We start from the raw sequence: 10846 nt of genomic DNA on the forward strand, positions 1-10846 counted from the left end.
AAACAGTCGCTGTCTACAGTAAAAATCATACGAAACGCATAAATACACTGTGGTCAAAATTCAGAGTTACAAAGTATTGAAGTAGGTGGTACGTATAGTTACCATTGTTCTTTTAATGGTTGAGGCTGGCTGGGTTATAATATCACGCCCAAAACTGCTCTGGGATCCACCCAACCGATAAAAACCGGGTGTTGTTGTGTATAAGTCAAAACATAAATATCACGTATCAATTTACAATTATTCACGACTCAAAAACTTTCATAAGATAGACCATATTATTATTTATATTTTGCTTAAGAATCGACCCACTAAAAACTGCACGCTTTTAAAAATCCATTTCGCCGTATAATACTTCATGAACCTACACTGAGTAGCAATGTCCCTCAGAATATCACATGACCCCCATGTAACTAATTTTGGTATCACAGTATCAAAACAATTAAGTTCCTTCCACACAAAGAGCTCCGTCTGAACCCTAAAGCGCATCACTGTTGTCAACACATCCATTATTTCTACAGACTGATGGGCTAACCCCACAAATGACGCCACTCAAGTGCTGCCATCTGACTACCGCTAACATATTACAATTACAAAGTCACGTGTATGAGTATAGTTTACACCTAAAAATTGCCATGGGGTCTGTTTCACAACCATAAATCATAAGCCACTTCACGCACACCGTCAGATGGAAAAAAGAAAGACCCATGGAGCGGGTTTAATTTTAAAGTAAGCCTTAATATACGACACGTATCTCTCTTTACTTGAAATTTCTTATAATTCCTAATTTTATTATTTATATTATGTGAATTCTTTCACAAAATATAAGCGTGGAAGTTTCCAACTAGATACATTGTGTCAGTGTGGTTGCATATTCCTACCGAATGCGCTCACGACTTAGATTATTATTCCAGAAGCATAAATCAAATTGCAGTTTCGAGGTCCTGGAGGAACTTTTCGTCCTTCTGACCCCTATCATGTGTCTAATAAACACAATGAAATGTTTTCCTACGCTTTGTATCCAGTGACCAATTACAGTTGAGTGCTCTGCGTCTCGAAACCATTTTAAGTAGTTACTGACCGGCAGAAATACGAATTGTCATTTTCAGAAGACCGCATATTCGTACAAAAAATATATCATGTATTGAACTCTGACCTTACTAATTTATTAACGGGCTATCTAAATAAATAAATAGATTAATACATCCATAGCTTCCTTCTTCATTTAAGAGCTCAAAGTTACTGTGTCGGTAAAAAAAATAATCTAACCCGAAATTCAGTTTCGTATTAACAAAAGCACACCAGAGATCCCAATCATCCCTTCACACGCAGTTTCTCTAAGATCCATTTTAATATCATCCTTTCATCAACTCCTAGGTATATTTTCAGGTTCCATAAAGGCGGAGAAACTCTTTACCAACTGAATTACATATGTTTCAAGACAAGTTCATCGCCCTGACGATGGGGGACAGCAAGTACCTCTGAGACGTCGATAAACTTCTACCAGACTACGCTTTGTAAAATCCCAAATAACAGTCGTCTTATTGTACGTCTGTTGTTATTTCTTGCTGAATTTAGAATTTAATTGTAATAAGGGTGAAAGAAAAACATACAAAAACACATATGTAAGCGGGTTATAATCAAAGAGTCTAGGAACCAAGAGGAAAGATGCTTCTCCGATCTTTGATACCGGCTAAGAAGTTTTACTGACGGGCATTATCGTTATTAGTTTTTCGTTTCGAAAAATTAGCTCGTCTTTACGCATTACTGAAAACGAGTAGATTTATACATGAAAGCGTTTCTTCTGACTATTCATCCGATTTGCTTTGTAAAACGATGCCGAAAATCTTAGCAAACGAGTTAAAAGTGCATGTTCAAACATCACAAGTAATAGCTTAAAGCAACATTTTATTTTTCCACAAGTCAAGTATTACAGCTCAATGATTCCCGCTCACACTTGTAGTTTATAAAACAAACTTCACTTCATCAATAACAGCCCACAGATTGCTTCCTTTATACCCACATAAAAAAGGATAAAAGGGTTTTTGTGCGTGAGAAAATATGTCGGTTTCATCCATGTATTATGTATAGGTTCTCCGTTGTATCTCCTCATTACAGCTTCTGTTTCCTGCCACCTCCGGCTGTGGCGCTGTAGGAGACCATGTTGGGCGGGAAAAACCACAGCCTCCTAGACGTAAATAAATCTAAATGAATTGTAGACTCCGTGCTATATGTCGAGTCTAGGACGTGGTGGGTGAACATGAAAGATACTAACATTTTTTTTCCACTTAACTGTAGAACTTTGCACTAAAAATTATAGCTCATTTCTGCGAGAATAATCACGTAGTTAAATGTGTTTCGTGGATCCTTCTCAGGAATTTATCTCGCGCTCGTAATCACATGAAATACTTTCTACGAGAAAAACCAGTGCGGCCATGTTTAATGTTAAATTTTTGAGTGGCCATGGCAACCTTTAATAATTTATTCATTCTCCAGATAGTCCACGCTTCAAACACTACAACGCATTAATGACCTAGTTTTCAACCATTTACTTGAGTTAAACGCCTGTCATGAGTCCCTGGCTGGATTAAGCTGGCTAACGATGCAGTTCATCTTATCGGTTATGCTGTATTTACGTCTGTGAGTACCACCGAACCACGAAAATAAAACATAATTTTTTGTTTTTATGTGTTAGCCGGGCTAACACAGTCAACACAAACGCTCCATCACTGAATCCTACTCGCTTCACTGACTGGGCTATCACAACATCCCACTAGACAATGTGACCTACGAAGTTGATACGCTGTTGTTAAATTAGCTGATACACAAGTAATCAGAGTCCACGGCCTATGAACCTCTGCTTTAGACTCAGAAAGTAATCGCTACGTATTTTTCCCCTGATCATCGCCGGCGTGGTTCTTTCTCTCTCTCTCTCTCTCTCTCTCTCTCTCTCTCTCTCTCTCTGATGACTTGGTCGTGATGTATTTGCCATGCAGAAGTATTTCCTTCATTTCATGCTTCTTAAACGGTACTCTCTTATTACCACAATTACAGAGTCATCTTCCGGTAAAATCGTGCTCTTCAGTATCGGAAAATAAGTGACGACGATAAGCAACATCTGTTTGCTCAGGTAAGATGAATTTGATACGATTTCATGTAAAAAGTGACTGAGATGAACTTGCAAAAAAACCTACTATCGAATGCAAGCCATAGGATACGCGTTTGACACTGTTAGCGGCATAAATCACTTTTAAGTTGAGACAATAAAATCGATGATTAAGGAACTATCAGATTATTAACCAAATAGCATCAAACTTTTGAATCCATGTAAACGCAGAGACGTAAATCTTAAATTCAAGAGTTCGAATTACTAGCGAGTCAGTACAAATTCAAATTGTGGTCTGCAGAAGAAAGGAATTTATTACACAACACACGTCAGTCATTTCACGATACTGTTACATTGTTTGATATTTAATATCCGGGTAATATCGAAGTTTCGTATGATTCAATTTACAACTTTCATAAGCAAATGTATTTCCTTCCCAAAGTTCACCTTTGACGTTTGTAGTTAAAATATCAAGGGCAACTTCTTGTCTGGTAACTTAGATTGGCTTCACCCAACAGACGTTTCAAATTACAACAATGGAAAAACAACATTAGCTTAGTAGGATTTGGGGTTTTTTCACTACAGCAGTTAAGTCCTAAGACTACCACGGCTCAACAATTAAAACGTCGAAGAATATACATCAGTCTACAGCAACAATGGCTTCGATTGTAACGTGTTCTTGATTTAAATTCGCATCCGTAAGTACCTAAAATATAAACACCGAATTCATCGGAATTACAGTATGCATCTTAAAACATGTTCACCCCACAAGGAAAAAATAAAAAAAACTCGAGCCTCAAAGCCGTAGGAGTCAATTATTGCTTCGTATTACCAAGGCCTACTTCTGTAAATAAAGGCGAAGACACCAGAGGAGCATGTTTGCAGATAACCTACAAGAGCGCTCGACGGGCGTGACTGGTGGCAATAGTACCAATGAAAATGATTCTGAAGTCACACCTTCAAGGTAACCTCAAATAAACCTAACCATGAACCAGAAACAATTTCTATTCAGACATTTCAAAAGAGCAGAGACAGATAAAGAAATAAAGGAGAAAATAAGCAAATTAGGAGGAAACAGTACAATAAAATAAGAAATTAAATAAATACTAACAAATTAGGAAGAAAATAAATGTGGATGCAAATACGTTAGGAATAAAATAAGGCAATATAAAATTAAAGCAGAAAACAATCTATATGTACTCCCGCGTTATTCCATCGAGCAACCTCCAGCAATCGACATGTCGATGTAAAACAGCAACAGATAATTCATACCCCAAAGATCGGTGCTCTAATTTGCTATCAATATTAGAATTTGACAGGATATTGCAATAGTTACAGTTAGAAATGACTGCGTTCTGAGATGTTGCGTCGTGTGGTCCAGTAGAAACAAACAGACGTTTTAGAGGAACCTACCGCCTCCATCATTGGTTGTCAAGGTGTTAGCCGGGCTGACACGAGTAATTTTAACGCTCTGCCCCTGATATATAATATGAAAAAAATTACATATTACTTTTATCGTGTTTCAAGACTGTATCATGAATATAGGGTTCATCCCGTGATATGGCGGGGTCGCGTCTACAACAGGTCATCAGTTAAACTGCTTAATCTTAGTTGCATTAACCTTGAAATCAACTCAGGACAAGCACGACGTCTCACGACCTTCCCTAAGCGACTCAGTTGAACTAACACTACACTTTCCTTGCTAAGCACGAAATATCTCGTTTCAAAGTACCAGATATTATAGTGAGGATTTATTTGACGTTTGAAGATCATCTGCCTACTTCATCTGACGCTATATAACGTACACAGTTAAAACAGTGTCATTAAATTTCCTTTAAATACACGACTACGTAATTCCAAACCCATAAAATATATTATTTATCGTCGGCCCACTCAATCTGACATTACATAACTGCCGTCATTAATAACGTAAGAATAATTTATTTTTGCATGCAAACGACAGAATTGTCTCTTTAAATAGGCCACTACCGTGTCCTTCCTCTGTAATTTAAACAGCATTCGTGAAGCTGCCGTTAGGTCAGGCCCTACCCGAACCTCTGATTTCCTTTCATCAAGTTTTATCTTTTTACTTGTACGTCTCTATTCTAAATAAGGATTTCTGTGTTGATTTTAGGTTACAAAGTTGAGAAACAGGGGATCCTGAAGTCACGTCCTGTTCAAAGGAACGTCCAAAAGAAATATTTAAAGAGCCTTGTATTATGCGTTCATGAGACTATTCTTAATGTATGTCTCAAGTATTAGTAAACAATAAAGTATAAAGAAATAACTACAACACCACTCGTCAAAAGTTATGAAGGATGAGGAGGATAATAAGGAGCGCAAAATTCCTTGAAGATCAAACAGAACTACAGATTTTTTTATAACCCAGCTTCGTACGCAAACACGGTAGCTATCAAAAGCTAGCAGCTCGTCTCCTTTCATGGCCTCCTGAACCACACACAGACGGCGATTGAAGTTAAAAAAAATAAGAAGAAGAAGAGAGACGAAATGTAAGGTCATCATCATTTAGCTGACACGTGCCAATAGCGCAATACGGCTTCCATCAATACAGTCTACATACAGGAACAAAATCTGTCCGCCAGTTCAGCGTTACTGGGGTTACAGCGATAGTCGGCGTCTCTTTCATCTTTCCTACACCAGTTAGCGCCACAGGCAATCCACGGAGCTTAAAAGCGTGACCGGAAAAGGAAACGTCCTGATGAAACACCGTGTCCTGTTGTCAGTGTCCCGTGCGACAAATGAATCACCGAGCATCGCGTGGCCCTCCTCCTCGCCCTGGGTTCAAATCTGGGTTATCCTTTTTGTGAGCCATTCCTTTATTGATAATTTCAAATAGTTTTAATGCAACGTGATTGTCACTTACTGTAATTACAGATTGGTTAATTCTGTTTGAGAACAAATGAGCTAGTAGTGAGATACACCGTATATAACGGGGGGGGGGAATAAATTTTCGGCTACGAAGGTTCCCAGGCAGTACCCGTTCGTCATTTGGTAAAGCGGTAAAAATTTCGGAAACAATTTTTGTTTACTCTGAAAATTGCACAAAACGCAAAGTTCCTAAAAAAAATTACGATGGCTGATACAAATAATTATAGCTACACTGTTAAGTATTACGTGGTCCCTTAACGAAACCACTTTGACATTCTACTCGTCCGATGATCAAGAACCATGAAACATTTCACATACGACACGTGTAACTTGCACGTAGATTACAACTGATAACTGCAATGGTTATAATACGAAAATCGGAATTTTTATTGCTGAATAAGGAAAAGATGACGCAGCGGTACGTGATCTCAAGACATACATCATCCACTAAATGGGCGTTAAACCTCCACAAGTATCATTTCTTACATACAAACATTGTACAATGTTATTTTCATTTTACACATTATTTGCCTTGCACCAATAGGAATATGAGACGAATCTCCACCTCTTGGAGATGAGTAATTTGATGGAAGTCGTGTACTCCTATTTGCCGCAACCATTAAAAATGAAAAAGAAAATGTGAGAAATTAAATTTTACATACGAAGAATTATAATTTCAAACCTATCGAACTAAATGGCACTAACCTCAAAACCCAATAACACTAGTAAGAAACCTCGCCATTACACGTGCTCAATCCGGTTAACATCCTAATGTAACCCCCTGGAACATGAATCTCATCTAAATAACATTTTAAAACCCAGTTCGTACCTCAAAGAAAACACAATACGTCTCAATCCTAAAAATAGACTGATTAATACTGTTTGGGAAAATAATCCTAATTAATTATGGGAATTTGCCGAAACCGAAATATATATTCCTTTTTTTAAAACACGTAATTTACGTACAAATATAAGAATAATATTAAAGTGGATATTAAAGAAACGGGGAGAGAGAGTGCGGACTGGATTCATCTGGTTCATGACAGAATCCCGCGAAGTGGAGCTTTAAGCTAATCACTCACCTCCATCGAGTACCCATGTTAAGAATGTGTTGAGTTATACCTCCGTCTGCATAATTATTAACAATGCTAACAAATTTACTTTCGTCTGTTCCAAAACATAAGATTGGGGGCAAATGACCAGTCTTAATGCCTAATACCTTCATCGTGACAGCGAAATTAAAACTCCAGATTAACCTGACTGTCCCAATACGATTATACGAAACAATTTTTGAATATCTAAGGCGAAAAGTGTATTACAGAACGTTTGAATTATCAGACCATTGTCCATTCACTTTTTTGTCCTTTTACAAAACAAAGTTTCCAAAACTTTAATTTCTTTTATCAGGCACATCCACAAGACGGATAGTTTCTATCACCGGACGGAAAAATATCCATTTTCCAATTTTATTTTAAAACACAAGACTGTGAATGCCAGAAAAAGAAAATATTCTCGCTACTTCAAACAGGAACTTTCTGGTGGTATTTGCTAATTGCGTGCTTATTTTCAGTTAATTCCATTAACACTTTGTTCTTGTAAAAGGTAAACATCAAACGCCAATGACAATCCGCCAAAAAAAAAAACACAAGTTTCTAACTGCAATATTTTACACGCTGTTGCAGGAGGTGTAATGGTATTCTACGAACGACTTAAACCACTTTAGCGCTCATGAACAGCAAAACGTTGCGTAAATTTTTTATCTGCTGCTTTCAGTAAACAATTAACTGAAACAAAACACAGTCTACTCATCCATGGCCTGCTATGTACTTCTACACAACGCAGAAAAAACAATTTTTAAGTGTTTCCGCTTCGCAGCGTTCATTATTAAGTAAAAACAAGCAGCGATTTTAATTGTTAAAATATGCTGCTTTGTTACATTTTTTAAAAAATGTGTTTTTCGTAAGTACAACTTCAGCTTTTCCTACCATTCTTGCTGGGGAATTTTCATAATGTAATGTAAATACTTCAAAAGAGACAACAGTAATATGGAAAAGAATAATTGATGGTGCATAAACGTGTTTTGAAATTGTCATTATTAAAATGTAACCGTTGCAAGCATACAGTAATTTAATAAATTACACAAGTAGTGTGATCCTGAAAATAGTCTATAATGGACCTAAACATGTACAACAAAAAGATCAAGACGATTAAGCCCGTACTAAAATACGCGTTCTAAATGTAATACAAATGAAACCAATGATGATATGTTAAATAGAAACAACACGTTTGTGAATCTGCTGAAGAAAAACCCGAAAGCCGAAGTTAACAGTTTCAAATAAATTCTAATTATAAGCTCAGAGATTTAAAAAAAAACGCAGTAAAAGTCTTGAATTAGTTTTGCAACAATAAACTCCTGTTTATTAATGTTTGAAATTTCGTACTTACCTACCCATTTTGTCGGCCTCGTTCGCGCGTCGTTGAACATTTCTTCTGCTGAAGAACTTGTATAATCCAAAAACTTCTGCACTTTCACGCGCAAATTGTGACACCGACTGTCAAACTTTTTCACCAACACTTCAAACAGCAAAACCTTCTCTGATAACAAGACACAAGACCCACAAATAACGTCCCTCACGTCTGTTTTAAAACCAACCCCCTTTACCTTCACGGTGTCCCAAGTACAACCTTCCCAAGGCGTTTCCTAAGCAAAAGGGTTATTTTCAAATTAGAGCTAAATATTCAGTCCATCCTAACCATTTTAATCTGATCATTACCACAAAATCAGGCAAGCCGTAGTATTCAGTCCACTGATAAAGTTAAACGCAATCATCAATTTCCAGCTGCCGGCAGAAATTGCATGACTCACCGCCGATCGCTGCAAGACGTCCCCAACGCAAGTCAAGTATCGTTACATAAAAATATTAAATGTAATTTAATTATAACATAAGAGGTGTTGACAATGATGTCTGCGGGTTAAATATGCTGAAATTCCATATCCACACACACTCACAATAACATCCAGTCCTCAAGACGATACTATGTACAGTTCATTATATAATTTTAGTAGAAGTTGTTATCGCTTGGTTGTGAGTCATGCAGTTTCAACCTGTAGCCGGGAAACAATAGTTGTCTTTAACGTTATCAGTAGATGCACTGTAATTAGCCACTACATTTAAAGCCATCTAAGAACTTCGTCTTTACACACACAAAATTCGTAGCTTTATTCCGGGTTTATACACATCGAATCTCAAGCCATGCTATCTCGACTAACGCTACCGAAATTACATTTAGTTACTCAGACTTCGCGTCCGACATATTGTCTTCCCCAATACGACACGCCCGGTTGACCCACTGCTAACTAGTCACTGCTCTACATTCAGAAACCACAACGTATTTCTTAGTCAACACAGTAAGTAAATAATATATAAACCCTTCTGTTCTTCCGCGTAAGCAATAATACACATATTCAAGAAGAAACACAGGAAATAACATTTAAATTTCTACGAAAATAACAACGCGTTTTAACACTTTTACTGCTTTACACCGCACATACTAAATGGAGCCGGCAGGGGGGAGGGAGGAACAGCATGAAACGTGCTTCCACCATCCTCCACCCACGATGAATGGCAGCATGTTCGCATGCCTTTGAAAGAAAACAAAACAATTTTCCAACGATTTAATCTTTTTATACTAATCTAGTTGGTAAGAAGTTGATAAAAATTTGATCGTGCCTATATACGCACAAGAAATGTATTAAACTTTAAATACGCAAAAGTTACACGAGATATTTTAACCACGATAGTACAACCGAACGACAAGGTTACTGGAGCAGGTTACGTCACTGTCCATCAAGAATCCTAGTGTGCAAAATGCGAACTATATTCTATGACAAAACACGACTCTGTAACAAGGCTACCAACGGATTACACGCGATATCTTAATGGGAGAAAATTGCGGAACAGATATAAGATAATAAAATTATATAAAAGTGGATACTGAGGTTCAATAAAATGCATGTAAAAAATAAAATTTAACCTAGTGATATTTGTAGTGACTGTTTGGTTTTACTGAAGAAATATAATTCACGTACGGCATTTCGGGTTGGAATTTTTTCGCGGGTTACCAAAAAATCTGGTGACTTTCCGAAATGTTTCCTTAGAGACGCTCCCAGCGAAATTCAGTCTTTCAATAACTTTAATTAAAAGAAGTCAATTAATTCAAAATATATTTTGGCAAGTACACACACATCAAACATACGTAATAGAACCTCAGAGCGTCAGAAAAGGGAGGAAGGTTAAAAGCCAAGATGGGATATTAAGATAGAAGACTGTAGAAAGAAAAGAAGAAGTGTGGGCGAAGGATATTTGCGTGTTAGAGGTAATGTCCTCATTTAAGGGAGGTTAGAGGTACTTAACCAAAAAGCTTTTGAGACAATTTGTCACGTTTCCTATGTGATGAGGTGTAATTTAAATTCAGTACGTGATATTCTGTGGCAAGCCATCACTTTGTAGATGAACCAAGCTGTGGTTACAGCTATTTTTTTCTAAACTTCAGCCTTTTTAAGCACAGTTATATCCACTTCATAACACCAATACACAATTATATATTTGCCGCAATACACAGGAAAGAAAATATTATAAAGAATCACGCTTTATGGAATTCAATGCAGAAATGTGACGTCGATATTGCGTAATTTCGTCACCAAATTTGAGTTCAAAACAATTGTTATAAACAATACGCAATCCACTGAATATTGTTAGCTTGTTCTCATCTAGCTTAGCGGTAAATCGCCCTATATTCGTGGATGTATGGATCGCTATTATTTAAGTACGCTACATTTCCAGCAGATATTAT

At 37.1% G+C, this 10846-nt stretch overlaps 1 protein-coding gene across 26 annotated transcripts in view; it reads right to left on the reverse strand.

Annotated features, from left to right (window-relative positions):
- Window positions 1–9810, reverse strand: part of LOC110835423 (uncharacterized) — a 310206-nt gene extending 300396 nt beyond the window's left edge. For 4 of the 26 annotated variants that reach the window (XM_087350111.1, XM_087350110.1, XM_087350107.1 and 1 more), the window contains exons 1-2: window positions 9423–9810; window positions 8442–8587 (exon numbers count right to left, since the gene is read on the reverse strand). In XM_087350111.1, coding sequence (XP_087206237.1) covers window positions 8442–8587; window positions 9423–9456 — 180 coding nt within the window. In that variant the 5' untranslated portion in view covers window positions 9457–9810. Of the gene's footprint in view, window positions 1–8437 lie in introns of all 26 variants that reach the window. The other 22 variants (XM_087350098.1, XM_087350091.1, XM_087350097.1 and 19 more) reach the window with 14 other exon arrangements.
- Window positions 9811–10846: the final 1036 nt, after the last annotated feature.

Source organism: Zootermopsis nevadensis, unplaced genomic scaffold (assembly GCF_977971745.1).
Source record: "Zootermopsis nevadensis isolate Lab colony 2312 unplaced genomic scaffold, Znev_1.0 Znev_ptg000017l, whole genome shotgun sequence".
Lineage (NCBI taxonomy): Eukaryota > Metazoa > Arthropoda > Insecta > Blattodea > Termopsidae > Zootermopsis > Zootermopsis nevadensis.